This window comes from Bos grunniens, chromosome 3 (genome assembly GCF_055505025.1).
Source record: "Bos grunniens cultivar Pamir isolate PY7600 chromosome 3, Bosgru_T2T1.0, whole genome shotgun sequence".
NCBI lineage: Eukaryota > Metazoa > Chordata > Mammalia > Artiodactyla > Bovidae > Bos > Bos grunniens.
Window position 1 is genome coordinate 2,918,771 of NC_141167.1, and position 15,356 is coordinate 2,934,126.

Here is a 15,356-nt window from a genome sequence, read left to right on the forward strand (position 1 = left end):
TTCATTTTAGTCAGAGGACAGTCTTTCTATATCTTGACTTGAGTGCTTTTAAACTTATTGAGACTGGTTGGATGGCCCCAAAGATGGTCCGTCTTGGTCAATAGCGTGTGTATTTAAAAAGAACATGGGGCATATGTCTTCTGCTATTGTTCACAGTGTTCTATAAATGTCATTTTGATCAGGTTGGGTGATGGTATTGTCCACATCTTATATGCTTTTACTAATTTTCTGTCACTTGTTCTAACCACTGCCACGAGCAGGGTGCTGAAGTTTACAGCTACAGTTCTGTCCACTGTTCCTTACACAGACTTTCTCCCTTTACTGTCTTTTGCTTCATGTATGAAGCTCTGGAATCAGCTGCATACGTGTTTAGGAACATTATGTCCTTTTGGTGAGTTGACCCCTTGATTGTTATGAAATGACCTTCTTTGTCCCTGGTAATATTCTTCCTTAACATTTACCTTGTCTGAGTAGATGTTAGCTGTTACAGCTTTCTTTTGAGGAGTATTTGCATGCTGTATCTTTTTCCATCTTTTACTTTTAACCTATTTGTGTCTTTATAGATAAAACCTGTTCCTTGTAGGCAGCTCTAGCTGGGGCCACGCGTCTTGGGGAAGGTTTGTTTTACAGGGAAACGCGTGCCCTCTTCTCCCCGGTTTTCAGTCCTCCCCCACACAAGTCCTCTCGTACTCCGGAAGCAGGGTCTGGCTGTTTTATCCGCTCTGACAGCGTCTGCCCTTTAACTGGGGCGTTTAGGCCGTTTGGTCACTGACACCGTTTGGTCACTGACACCGTTTGGTTTAAAGCGGCCGTCTTGCTCTGTGTCTCTGTCTGTCACTTTTCTGCTCTTTTTTCTCTCTTTCTGGCTTCATTTGGATTGAGCCTTTTTACGATTGTATTATATTTTCCTTATGGACTTGTTCGGTACTTGTTGACTAGTTGGTTGATCATTTTTAAGTGGGGTTTCGGATTTATGGTCTACATTTCAGCCGATCGCGGTCTTATCTTCAAGGTTAGCCCGCTCGTGTCTCGTGTAGCGACATGCAACAGTGTACCTCTCTCTCCCTCCTGGTCTTTGTGTTGTTTTTGACACAAGTTTCCTTAGCACGTATGATATAAACTTCTTAATACATTGTTATTTTTGCATTAAACTGTTCTCTTTAAAAGAGATTCAGCATCAGAGAAGAATCGTTTATATATACATGTACAGTTCTCATTTCTGAAACTCCTCTCTCCTTTCTATGGGTCTGTGTTTCCATCTGACATTGTTTTCCTTTTGCCTTTGAGATTTCTTTTAGTGCAGGTCTGCTGGTAAACATCTCTATTTCACCTTTGTTTTTGAAAGAGTTTTTTCGTGGGGGTGCAGCATCCGAGGCAGGAAGTGTGTGTGTGTGTGTGTGTGTGTGAGTGTGTGTGAATGTGTGTGTGTGAGTGTGTGTGTGTGTATGTATGTGAGTGTGTGTGTGTGTGAGTGTGAGTGTGTGTGTGTGTGTGTGTGTGAGTGTGTGAGTGTGAGTGTGTGTGTGAGTGTGTGTGTGTGTGACTGCGTGTGAGTGTGTGTGTGTGTGTGAGAGTGTGTGTGTGTGTGAATGTGTGCGTGTGTGAGAGTGTGTGTGTGTGCATGTGTGTGTGTGTGTGTGAGTGTGTGTGTGAGAGAGTGTGTGTGTGTGCGTGCACGTGTGCATGAGTGTCCCACGGAAAGGTGTTGCCCCATTGTCTTCTGGCTGGCATTCTTTCCACTGAGAAATCTGCTGTTCCTCTTATTTCTTTTTCTGTCTGTGATGTGACTTTTCCTTCCCAACTGCTTTTAGGACATTATCTTAAAATTGGTTTTAAGTAATTTGATTATGTTCTGGCCTGGTGTAATCTTCATAGCGTGTTTGTGCTTGGAGTTTTTTGAACTTCTTGGATCAATGGGTTTTTGCAAGTGAAAGTGTTCGTTGCTCAGTCACGTCTGACTCTTTGTGACTCTATGGACTGTTGCTTGCCAGGCCCTGTATCCATGGGATTTTGCAGGCAACAGTACTGGAGTGGGTAGCCATTCCCTTCTCCATGGGATCTTTCTGACCCAGGGATCGAACGTGGGTCTCCTTCATTGCAGGCAGATTCTTTACTGTTTGAGCCACAGGGAAGCCCTGTTGGTTTATGGTTTTCGTCAAGTTTGGGAACTTCTAAGCCACTGTCTCTTTGGGCATTCTCTGTGTCCACCCAGCGCTGCTGTGTGGACGCTCTCAGTCGCCTGGGCAGTTCATCAGGTGTGTGTCTCCTCAAGGGCCCCACGCCTGATGTCAGTGTCTGGAAACCACACAGATTTTGTCTTTTGTAGGTGCTTCGTGTGGGAGACTAAATCTGGTCTGTATTATTCTATTTTGACTAGAAGCAGACTTCTGATGTTTCCCAAGGAGGTTGTCAAAACCTTATTAGAAGCTCTTGGTTTGGAGTAGATGACGGCGTGTCGGTAGCTGGCGTTTGGATGCTCCCCATGTGCCGGGCCTGACACGCGGCTCCTCTTGCGCCGGCACCATCGTGTCGTCTTTTCACACCCCGTGGCGCTCGCAGTGCAGTGTTCTCTGTCATCCCCATCTCTACAGGCGAGCCGCTGAGACAGAATGAGCTCAGGTCTCTTGCTTGCGGTCACGTCCATATTAAAGTGCTGTTTCTGAGCTTTGAGTCTGGGGCCCAGCGCACTGGTAGCCTTGGCTCTCCTGCTCGCGCTCTCAGCTGTGGGCCGGAAGTTTCTGGTTAGGACTCTGAGTCCTATCAGAGACCCAGGGTGCAGAGTCTCCCGACAGGCTCGGTGTGGCTGAGGTCGGAGGACCCGGGCCAAATGAGGCATCCGGAGGTTCAGCTGAGAGCAGGGCGGGACACCATGCCCCGCTGCCTTCCCTGGACGCACAGAGTCTCTGTCGGTCCCTGTGCCACGTGGGGCTGCTCTCCAGACCCTCTGCCTCTCTGCCTCGTGGTGTTAGGAGCATCCAGCGGGAGCTGACCTGTGTGGGATGTGGTCTGGTTGCAGTGTAGGGGATTGTGAGATGGGGGAACCGTCAGCTTCACACAAGGCTGGCGAGGCTGGCGGGGAGCCCCTGGGGAAGGCCTGGGCACCCTGTGTCCTGGGCATTAGGGCTGGCACTGTGCCTCCCTTCCAACAGCTACATTGCAGTCCTAACCCCCAGCACCTCAGAGTGTGACCCCGTATGGAGACAGGGTCCCTGCAGATGTAACACAGACGAAGTCGTGCTGAGGTCAGCTGAGCCTCTAATCCTGGATGACTGTGTCCTGGAAAGTTAGCCAAGTGAAGGCAGACACACGAGAGATGAGGAAGGCAGGGTCTGGAGCCCTGCAGCTGCTGGCCCGGGGACCCCAAAGATGCCAGCAGTCCCCAGAGGTGGGAAGAGGCCAGGGCAGGTTTCCTGCAGCTTTGGAGGGAGGTCGGCCTCGCCAGCACCCGGACTTCAGATTTCTGGAAACTTCACGGCTTCTGACCGTGAACAATGCGTTTCTGTAGTTTTCACGCCACTCAGTCTGTGGTCCTTTGTTCCTGCGGCAGCAAGAAGCAAATCCACTGGGGTTGGGAAGGTTCTTTCACGTACATCCCGCCCTGGAACACGGCATGTTTTTGTGACTCAGAGTAGCTCGTGTCCTTTCTGTACCTGGTGGGGAGGTGTTGGTGTGATGCAGACGTCGAGCTGGGTCTGACTTGGCTTTTCCTGCTTCAGCGATGCTTCTTAACTTCAAGGAACGGGGTGTGACCACTGAGGACCCTGGAAGGTGCCTTCACACGCCCTCCCCCTGCGCCACCACGGCTCCTACTTCTTGCTCGTGTTGGCCGTGTGCTCTTTCTCGAAATTGGTTATTGCGTGGTTTTCTCCATCTTCATGCATTCTGTCCCTTGTTCCATGACCCAGAAGCTTCAGTTCTTCCTTTTAACCTCTCTCATCAAACTGTTGCCACCTTTTATAAAACTCTGCCTTTGCTGGACGTTGTATTTATCAGGAATTTTACATGTCTTTTTAAAAACTGATGATTTTAAAACTAGAGTTAGTATTGATTTTGTAGTATCCTAGTTATTAATCTGCAGTTTTTGAGAGTCTGCTCCAACCTTTTCTTTTTTCCCCATAAACCCTGGTATTTTTATGCAAGTTTTTGGAGCGTGAGTTTTTCCCAGAGTGTGTTATTGTATTATAGCAGAAGCTTCTTAATACAGAAGGAGCTTATACAGATAATAACTGTTGCAGCAGTCCTTCTGTGTCCCGTTCTGTCTGCATTTGGTTTGTCCCAGCCTCCCAGCCCTGTGCTAGCTGAGAGCTTGCTGACGCTGAGCACTTATCTTGGGTTCTGTGCATGTAAGCTGCCAGAGGGATGGCTCTGAGAAGTGTTTAGCCACTGTTACCGTGGACAGAGAAGGGGTAGGACCGGAGGTACACAGTCTTTGGGCAAAACTCAGATCTAGACCACAGTTATGTTCACTTGAGGATAAACAAACAGAAGTAAATCCCTACCACCGAGTGTCAAAAGGTATTCTGGCATGTGGTGGAAAGGCAACTCTCCTGAAAGCAGAAGAGAACAGTCATCAGAATCAGAAAAAAAGACATTTCAGAAGGCTTTGGCTAGAAATACACACAGAGCAGAGGCCATAAGGAGGGACTCAGCTGAGAGGCAAAGGTATTGGAGTGAGTCAATAAAGGAGATGGTTGAAGACAAAGAGCTTAAGGTTTAGTTAAAATCTGTATGAGAAGCCATAGGAATGAGGTGGAGATCATGGGAATTCGCAGCAGTGACATGGAGAACACTCGGGCAAGGGCACTTGGGGTGCAGAGTAAAGCATGAGGCACCAGTGCCTAGAAGCTGGATACGATGGGTTTCTGGTTCCCGCCAGACGGTGTGGGAAGCTATGAAGACACGAAAAACAGGTGTAGCAAAGCAGTCACCAAAACGCGATCAAAGAGCATTTTCCTGAGCAGAAGAGAAGACCTGTGTGTACTGAAAGGTTCATGTTTGGAGCAAGATAAATGAAAAGAGATTCTTACCGTACATCTTCTGACAACATTTTTGAATTTCAAGATTAAAGTAACAACAAAATCCTGGCAGAATGCGGACAGAAGAAAGCATCAGAAATCAGCCCCCAGAGGTTCCCTGGAAAGGAAGTGCTGCCTGGCTGGTCAGAGGTTTTCTGTGTCTGACGGCGGGACGGCAGCCAAGGCCTTGAGAGAGAAATAGTTGTGATGCAAGACTTTTATACCCAGCCAAGTCGTGACTTTTGGGTGGAGGATACAGAGATTTGTTGTTGTTCAGTTGCTAAGTCGTGTCCAGCCGTTTGTGACCCCATGGACTGCATCATGCCAAGCTTCCTTGTCCTTCACTATCTCCAGGAGTTTGCTCAAATTCATTTTCATTGAGTCGATGGTGCTATCCAACCATCTCATCCTCTGCTGCCCCCTTCTCCTTTTGCCTTCAGTCTTTCACAGCATGAGGGTCTTTTCCAATGAGTTGCCTTTTTGCATCAGGTGGCCAAAGTATTGGCGCTTCAGCTTTAGCATCAGTCCTTCCAATGAATATTCAGGATTGACTGCCTTTCGGATTGACTAGTTTGATCTCCTTGCAGTCTGAGATTTGTAAGAGTTTGCAAAATATACCACCTACATTGCTTTCAAGACTGCGACGTTTCTTTCTGGTCAAGAGATGAATAAACATTCTGTTTATTTTTAAAGTTTTACTGAAGTACAGTTAATTTACAATGGGTGAATTTCTGCTGTACATCAGAGTGACTCAGTTATACCTAGACATGTCCCTCTTCATGCTCTTTCCCATTCTGATTTGTCACGGGGGTTGAATGTGGTTCCCTGTGCTACACGGCAGGGCCTTTTGTCTCCTTCCTGTGCATATTGATAGTCGGCATCCGCTCACCCAGGACTCCCGATTCGTGCCTCCCTCACGCCTCCTTCCCCAGTCGGCAGCCACAAGTCTGTTCTCTTTGTGAGTCTGTTTTTGTTATGCAGACATATTTGTGTCTTATTTTAGATTATGTAAGTGGTATTAGATGGCATTTGTCTTGTTCTTTCTGTCTTAACTTCATTTAGTACAATAACCTATAGGTTCATCCGTGTTACTGCAAGCGGTGTTGTTTTGCTTTGCTGTCTTTTACGGCTGAGTAATATTCCGTTGTATATGTGTACTATATCTCCTTCATCTATTCAAGAGAAGAATAAAAACTCTGAACGTGAGATAAGTCATTGTGTTTCCTGAGGAAGTAACCATGTATAGAATAATAATCGTAAAGATGCTGGTCAGTGATGTGTTATTGGGTACCACCTAAGCAGACACCTTTTGGGACTTAGTTCTTTACATGATAAATAGGTTAGAGGCCTTTGGTTATAAGCAATAGGGGGGGAAATCCTTGAACAGTTTAATCAGGAACAGGGATTTGTCACACTGTTGCAGGAGCAGATAATAAGCCTTAGAGGAACCCTGGCCAGGGTCAGGATGAGGATTTTCATGAGTACTGTGTTCTCAGTTTATGTCTACATTCCAGCTGTAACACATGCTCATCACAGCAAGGACTTCAGAGAGCCCTAGGTGATGCTGCGTTGCAGGGCAGACGCTCAGTGGTGGGTGTGCGTGCCCCTGTTTCTGCGGGTTCCTCCGTTAGTGACTGTGATCTGGGGAAGAGGCTGGACTTGGGAAGAGGATTGGTGTCCGTCAGGTGTCACCCTCCCGGGGTCTGGGGACGGGGCCTGTGATCTGACGGCCAGGGCTGTCAGAGCCGCCCGCGGTGGGGGAAGAGGCAGGCGGCTCCCAGCACAGCCTCAGAGCAGTGTTCCCAAGCGCGGATCCTGACGCTGGGGAGTTCCCAGCCATCATGCTGGCAGAGAGGGCAGGGTGCCCGGCTGTGGAGCCGGCAGTCTGTGCGGGGAAAGGTGACAGAGCCCAGCTGCAAGGACACGCGTCACAATGCTGCCCAGCGTCTCCCTGTGTGTCACGGCATTGGGATGGTGCTTTAGACACTTCCTGTGATGAGTGTGTTGTCCTCTTAAAATCAGAGTATAAGAATGCATCGAGGAAATGGTTATCATGAAGGTGGAGACCTGGGAAACTATTTCGGGCACAAATGAGCAAAGCTGAATTTAGACAGACTCTCAGATTGCCGCCGTGTAAGATAGAAATTTTGCTGGGGATATCGCGAGAATGGAAAAATGTGTGTGGGGGGGATCGGGTGGGCTTCAAGTGATTTCTCTTTTAAAGTGTTTTCCGTCAATGGTTCCGAGCTTGCACTACAGATACATTATTACACATATCCACATATATATATTTACTAACAGAACCTCAAGTACAGGAAGTCCCCCACCTATGAGCCTTAGAACTCTGACTCTTCAAAGATGCAAATGTGCGTTTACACGTCAAGTCACATAAGTTAGTTCACGTGTCTGACATCTGTAAGGTTGGGTACGTAGATGAACTCGGTTGGGCTTATGAACAAAGCAGACTTACGAATGGGCTCTCAGAAGGGAACTCGTTTGTATGTAAGGACTTCTGTAGTTTGTCGGACTAGAAACAGTGAGTCCACGCGAGTGTTTTAGCAATCCACGGAAGGGGCGGGGAGGCACACACCTGACTGAGTCCTGGCTGCACTTCCTAACCGAAGCCGCCCCTTTCTCTGCCCGCACAGGTTGTCTTCTAAGAGCCCCTGGAGATCCCCACCCGCCTCTCATTTCTGGGCCCACGACGTGGTCAGCGAGACCAGGGTGCTTTGGTGGCTGAGGGCCGGCCCTGCCCGTTGCTGGACTTGTATGTGCCGCTCGGACTCTGGGCTCCTTGGAGCTCTTGTTTACGTGGAAGTTTTGAGCCATTTTGAATCTTTTGAAGGAGAAGCCGCTGCTCGCAATGAGCTCGCAAAGCCATCCAGGTAAGCCGGACCCCGGGTCCTTGTGGCGGTTGGGTCCCGGGTCTGTCTCTGTGTTCATGATCACGAGCGCGGCTGGTTTAGGTCTGCCCCGTGGGCCGGGCAGCCGGCTCTCCATCTCAGCAGCAGAAAGACGAATGGGGCCTCTCAGGAGTCAGGGTCCAGGCTTGGCCCTGACCCGCGCGCTGACCTGAGCAGCACACACCTCCCCAGTACCTCAGGGAGGCGATGAGCTCAGGGCCATGTGTGGTCTGGAGAGCCGCTTCCTTCTCCCTCTGCTTTGATTCTGGGGGCCGTGGGGGTGGGCTGCCCCTGGGCTGGACACGATTGGTGCCCCTCGGTGGTGGGCGCCCACGGGCATCAGTCCTGGTGCCCAGGGCTTCACCAGGCACGGCGCTCGCATCCTGCACACAGCGAGTCTTCACAGGCCCCGACGTCCCCCACCTGGTGGGAAGAGGTGACCGGTCCAGGGTCACAGAGCTCGTGGCTGGGTGGGATCGGGGAGCATGTTTGTGCGGTTCTCGGGTTCAGAAGCATGCGGGGACACATGCTCAGGCTTCTCCAGCCCCGTCACTGAGTCACCCAGCCACCCAGTGGCAGCAAGCCCTGGCTCGTCCAGCCTCACCGTCCACTGCAGTGTGGCCTCTGGGCCACTTACATCTGTCGTCCTGAGTCCACTCGGGCAGGCGTGGGGTGTCCTGGAGGCCCTGCCTCCGTCAGTGTGGCTGGGGTCCCCACTGGATGAGAGTGAGGGGCTTGCTCTGCTCTCCTCCCTGGGGATCGGACCCCTGCACATCCTCTCCTGGCCTGAACAGAGTTGTCTGAAGTTCCAAGAGCAGGGTTCCCACTTGTATTTAGATACGAAGCCTTTATTGATTTAAATTGTTCATCTATTGATTGATACAGAGTGTAAAATATAATTAACAGTCTGGATCAAAAGGGGTGAACGTGGACTCCCTCCCACTCAGCTGGGGAGCCTGCCTTCCTTCTGTGTCTGAAGATAAGGGTGTGTGAAGAAATGTTTTAATAGAGGATAATCATTCTATCTGTGGAATTCTGTGTTTCATTTTTTTTTTTCCATTTAGTACCTTATGAGCATCTTTTGATGTCAGTATGTACATAAACCTAACTTATTTTTGGTAGCTTACAGGTAGATACTTATGTGGTATTTAGAACAGCCCCAGATCATCATCAGACAATTATTATACATATGTTTTGTTCACACACTTTGTGACTATCTCCGTTGGATCAGTTCCAGGCAGTAGAATTGCTGGGTGGGTGGGCACCTGCATTGGAAACTTTGTTTACTTTGCACGTGGCTCCAGAAGCTCTGTCTCAACTTCTCCCCTTAATCCTAGTTTATGATCATATGTATTTTTCTACATTTGCACAGGCACTAGGTAGATTCAGTTTATTTCATTCTTCTCAGCATGCCAGGTGAAATTTATTGTTTGAATTTGCATTATTGTATAAATGAGGGTGCACATTTTTAGAAGTTTTATTTTATATTGGAGTGTAGTTGATTTACAGTGTTGTGTTAATTTGTGGTGTACAAAGTGATTTAGTTATATATGTGTGTGTGTGTGTGTGTTATACATATACACACACATATCTATTCTTTTTCAGATTTTTTCCCACTTAGGTTAATACAGAATTTTGAGTAGATTTCCCTGTGCTATGCAGAAGGACCTTCTTGTTATCTATTTTATGTATAGTAGCGTGTGTATGTTAATCCCAAACTCTTTAATTTGTCCCTCCCACCTTTTTCCCCTTAGTTAACCAGAAGTTTGTTTTCTAAGTTTGTGAGTGTGCTTCTGCTTTGTAAATGAGTTTGTATGATGTCTGTCTTTCTCTGACTGAACTTCACTTGGTGTGACAGTCTCTAGGTCCATCCTCGTCGCTGCAAATGGCATGATTTCATCCTTTTTAGTGGCCGAGTGATATTCCATTGCCCATTATCCAGCCCTCTGCTGATGGACATTTAGGTTGCTCCCTGGCTGTTGTGAGTCGTGCTGCGGTGAACACTGGGGTGCTGGTATCTTTTCAAATTACCGTTTTCTCTAGATCTACGTCCGCATATTGCCGTGTCATATAGCAGTTCTGTCAATAGTTATTAAGGAACCTCTATACTGTTCTCCATAGTGACTGCACCAGTTTACATTCCCACCAACGGTGTAGGAGGGTTCCCTTTTTTCACACCCTCTCCGGCATTTATAGTTTGTAGACTTTTTGATGATGGCTATTCTGACCAGTGTGAGGTGATACCAGATTTTTTATGAGCTGCTATAGACATAAATCTCATACATGCCAGTAGGCATTTGAAGAGGATTTTTTTTTCTCACTCTTTTTTGAATCTAATGAAGTCTATGTGTCTGCGTCAATACTGTCTGTGAAGTTTTCTCATGCATGTGCATTATGTACAGTTGACCCTGGGCCAGCCTGGGAGTCAGGGGTGCCAAGCCTCCGCACAGTGGAAAATCCACGTGTGGGTTATAGTTGGCTCCCCGCATCGGAAGTTGGCTACCCTGGATCTGTGATTCCAAGTCTGTGGATTCAGCCAGTTGCGGATGGTGTGGTGCTGTGCGTGGTACTAACCATAGAAAACCCTGCTATAAGCAGATTGTGTGGTGGTTCGAGCACATGCTGTCCAAAGGCCAAGTGTATTTGTATGTAGGAGTGGATGTATGCATTTTTCTGTATGTGTTATCTATACATAATAACCTCAGTTACTTAAATCAGTGATTAACTGATTACATCAGCGTAACTTTATCTTCTTTGTCTCTTTGATTTCTAGAGAAGCGTGTACTTTCTCTTATGATTATAGTTTCTGGTATTCTTTTACAATAAGACGTTTGTGGCTTTGTTTTTCAGTGCTTAAAATCTAACAAATGTGTCCTGGTGGCCCCAGTCTCCTAACAAAATACTGTGTGTTTGTTTCTCTCTGCTTCGTGCCCCTTTGCCCCAGAATTGATCAGTCTCCTAAAAGTGTTTCTGCCCTTGGGTTCTCTTGGCTGACAAACACTTCTCCACCCACTTATCTCCAGTACTCTCGCCTGGAAAATCCCATGGACGGAGGAGCCTGGTGGGCTGCAGTCCATGGGGTCACTAAGAATCGGACACGACTGAGTGGCTTCACTTTCACTTTTCACTTTCATGCATTGCAGGAGGAAATGGCAACCCACTCCAGTGTTCTTGTCTGGAGAATCCCAGGGATGGGGGAGCCTGGTGGGGTCGCACAGAGTCGGACACGACTGAAGCGACTGAGCAGCAGCAGCATCTTCGCATCACAGACCTCCTCCTCGAGGCTGGTCCCTGTGAGCAGCAGAGATCTAGCAGGGTGTTGCTTTCCCCTCCTTCCCAGGGTCCTTGTGTCTTGCGCAGAGGCCTCGCCCGTGGCTGTTGACTGTGGTCGGGTCCTGTCTGCTGCACGTGTCCCTCTTAGTGGATGGGCCTGGCCCCCATCCTCCTCTCTGTCTGACGCCCCCTCCTCCCAGGGCAGTCCTGGAGCAGCCTGGGTAGCTGACGCCCAGCAGTAGCATCTACTGACGTGAGGGTGGGCTTGCTGGCGTGTCTCTCCCGGCTGCTCTGCAGCCCACCCCTCATCCCCGCCCCGGGTGGGTGCAGGCTGGGGGTTGGGCTGAGCGATGGTCTGCACGCCCATCTGCCCTGTCCGCAAGCCCGTGGCCTGCCGGGGTGACTGCCTGCTCGCTCGTGGTGATCCCCCATCACTTGGATCCCCAGACAGGCATCTCCTAGGAAGTCCCTCCCTGTCCCTCGGCTGACACCACTGTGTTCCCACCGTGTAGACTCGCTGCGAGTCTCGTGTTGGTGTTTGTGTCTTGTCGTTTTAGTGGATTTGCGGGAGGAGGAGAGTAGTTAACACCGAACATGTTCGGTTTGCTGTTCAGAGCAGGGCCCCTCCCGGGGTTCCCCGTCCCGTCTTCGGCCCCAGCCTCCCTTGGGTCCCGCGTCCGTCTCTGCCTCCCTGGGCCTTGCGGTGTCCGTCTGTCTGGCCGCCCGCAAGCCCCGCCGCGTCACTGGCTATCCCCCGTCCCTCCCAGCCGCAGCCCCACAGCCCCTGTGTGGCCCTCGGGCGCCGCGGAGCCGGCCGGCTTGGCCCCGGTGATGAAACGAGCTTTTCACTTGGCGAGCGGAGGTCTTCTCCCCCGGCCCCCGCGCTGACCCCCTCTGGTGCTGGGTGAGGCGCGTGTTATGGTTTTATTGCTGTTCCTTCTGCACTTTGCCAGAGCCCGGCCCTGGCGCTCTGACGTAAAACTGCTGACTGGTGCGGCTTTTATTGCTCTGAATAATGATTGCGAATGCTGTGAGCGGCCCGAGGAAGCGGCCCGGCCTGACTCAGGCCGAGAGAACTCTCTGAGAGCAGGAGGAGTGAGGAGAGGTGCTGAGACGCGATGCCTCTCCCGCCCCAGCGCTGCACTCCCTTCTGCGGGGCTGTGCGGGGCTGGGGGATTGCTGTGAGGACGCGGGACCTCCACGTGGAAGGCGAGTCCCTCTCCCACACTGAGGGCCCGGGCACAGGCTCCCCTCCTTCCCTGCCTTCGTGTTCCTCAGATGACAGGCTGTGGTCGTCCCCGTAGCCCGAGTGTGCTGGGAGGTGGGGGCCTGGGTTGGCTCAGAGCGGGACCAGAGGCTGTCCCTCGGCCACGTTGTTACCACCCCGCCCCACCCCGAGCAGCTCAGCTTCCTCGCAGTGACAGTTCCGCCCAGAGGGCGTCTGGAGGCAGGGCTGTAGACCTTAGGGAGCCTGTGTGCAGTCCCCTGGACCACGCGTGGGCATCCGAACCCCACTCTCAACAGGAAACTGGCCGAGCAGGACTGGGATCCAGTCACTCAAGTGTCCTGACCCTCCCGGGAGCTAGGTGAGAGGCTTGCGTACTGCTAAAACACATGATGAGCCATTTTGAGGGAAACCTGTATATTTTAGACCTGTGTTTTAGTTTGGACCACACTCTGATTTGTAAGCATTCTCTTCACTCTGAAATGCCTCATCCACATGAAAGCAGCTGAACGTCTGCGTCGACAGTAACTTGGTGATTGATGAGTTCGACATAGTTTGATTTCTTCTGACCACCGTGAAGTTCTCATCCTGCAGGTCCCGGGAGGAGGCTCTCAGCTCCACCGGCCCAAGCCCGAGCCCTGGTCTTGGCCTCTTGGATCTTGAGTCTTGTTTCTTTCCACTCGGTTGGCCATCAGGGTTGTATTATATTTCAATTTAGAAATGGCCTCAGAAGGATGCATTTTTCTGTCTTTTAGATTGTGCTGTGCAAGGGTGGAATGTTTCAGGAGTATTGCAAAGTTTCAAGGGGAGGAAATGAATTTTGAGGACCTGCAGGGAACACAAAGGGAACATTGATTCTGAGCTGCTGGTGGTGGGTCATGGGCCCTGTGTGAGGCGCTGGGCCACAGGGAGAGCTGGGGCCCCGGGAGAAGCTGCAGACGAGGCCACGGGAGGCCCAGGCCAGGGCTTTCGGGGGGCGGGTGTGCAGCCAGCAGGTGCGGCCGTGGAGTCCTGGGGTCTCAGGCCCGGAGACCTGTGCTCACGGCCTCCAGGAGACGGGGGACGGGGCGAGAGCTTCTTCAGGACGGATCTGGGTGTGGCAAGTCCCCAGCCATGGAGTCCTCGGGGCTCAGGCCAGGAGACCTGTGCTCACACCCTCGGGGAGCCGGAGGAGAGCTTCTTCCTGACGCATCCGAGTCCCCAGCCGCTGGCGGGCAGGCCCAGGGGCTTCTGGACAAGACCGAGGCTGGGGACACAGGGAGAGGAGCCCGGGTCCCCAGTGTCCTGTGGAGCACAGAAACAGACTCGAGATCCAGCAGAGCAAGCCCAGGGCTCTGGAGACCAGTGGAGGCAGGTGTCCTGTGGGAGGGGCAGCCTCGCTGTTTAGCCTGACCCTGGGGAAGGAGGCGCTCACGGGCCCTTCATAGCACCTGCTTCTGCCTCCTCCAGGGCGGGTGCAGAAACGGCCTGCGAGTCTCCCAGCTGCGTGCGGCCCCAGGCTCCTCCGGGTGCCCGCCCGCGCAGTTTCGGCTCCTGAATTGTTGCGGCCCGGATCCTCCATGCCATGATTATCCAGGATCTTAATCAGTCAAGGTTTGTTCTGGAAATCATGGAGACATAACAGCTTCTTTTTCAGCCTCTTTTTTTTTTTTTTCCTTTAAATCCTCAAATTGTGTTTTGTCTTTTAAAAATCACGAATGCTCAGTCGTTATGAAGAGCTGAGAAAATTCTCTGTCAATGGAGCGTTGATGGTTTATTTTGGCAGTTCTCTGAAAATTCTTATACGGTTTGTGGAACATTTGCATTTATGTCCTCTTTTTCAAAACCACCATTGTAGAAATGCAAATTTCTGAATTCCGAGATGCTGAATGTTGGATGATTAATGATATTGAAACTTAAGAATGAACTCCCGGTATGTGTTTGACATAGAAAGCCCTGAGCCAGGATCATTAGAAACCACAGCACACAGCTTGTCGGTGGAACAGAAGGGCGGTGATTGAGGCGCCCAGCAGAGGGGCAGGTGGACAGGTGGGTGCTGGGCTGTGAAGGCCCAGGGCTGCTCTGTCTGCAAAAAAAATAGATGTTTCAAGCTTCTAATAGTAATAAATCGACATTGGTTACTTGCTTACTGCTAGTCAGACCCTGCTGTGCTCTTAGGGGCCTGGAATGAAGAGCGATGTGGTTCTGAACGGTGCTTTATGGTTACTTCGTGGTTTTCCACGATGAGCCTGGCCAGTGGGATGCGGGCATGTGTGCTAAGGCGTTCAGTCGTGTCTGACTCTTCTGTCACCTCATGGACGCCTGGCTTCTCTGTCCATGGCGATTCTCCAGGCAAGAATACTGGAGTGGGTTGCCACGCTCTCCTCCAGGGGGTCTTCCTGACCCAGGGATCAAGTCACCCTCTCTTCCACTTCCTGAATTGGCAGGGAGTTTCTCTTCGACTGGTACCACCTGGGGAGCCCGGGAAGTGAGATAGGACTCGGTCATTCCTGTTCTGCCACGAGGAAACCAGTATTGACGGCCGTTCAGGGCTTGGGGCAAGGCCAGGTATCTACTCAGAGACCAAACTGGAACCAGAATTGGTCGTCTGCCCTTGAGGGACGTGGGCCCCTCTGCCGGACAGATGCTGGGCACCCTGGACCAGTTAGCAGTGGATCCCGACCATTTATGTGGGGTGCCTGGGCCGGGCCAGGTGGAGAGAAGCATGAAGCCACCTCGACACAGTGGGGTTCACGGGGAGAGAGGAGATGGGCCGGGGGTAGGGGCCCCCGGAAGGCACGTGTGAGCAGAGTTGGGCGCAGGGCAGGAGCTCCACTGCCCCATGGGGCATAGAAGGGCCTGGAGGTGAAAGTGGGCTGGTAGAGGAGGGAGAGGGTGGAGAGGCAGGCGTGTCTGCTGTGCCCAGGTTCACACGGGCCCACCCCCGGCTGTTCTGAGAAC

At 51.1% G+C, this 15,356-nt stretch overlaps 1 protein-coding gene across 3 annotated transcripts in view; it reads left to right on the plus strand.

The window, feature by feature from the left end:
• HDAC4 (histone deacetylase 4) overlaps window positions 1-15,356 on the plus strand; it is a 287,523-nt gene that overhangs the window by 42,438 nt on the left and 229,729 nt on the right. For all 3 annotated transcript variants that reach the window (XM_086394178.1, XM_086394182.1, XM_086394186.1), the window contains exon 2: window positions 7,664-7,900. In XM_086394178.1, coding sequence (XP_086250304.1) covers window positions 7,879-7,900 — 22 coding nt within the window. In that variant the 5' untranslated portion in view covers window positions 7,664-7,878. The remainder of the gene's footprint in view (window positions 1-7,663; window positions 7,901-15,356) is intronic.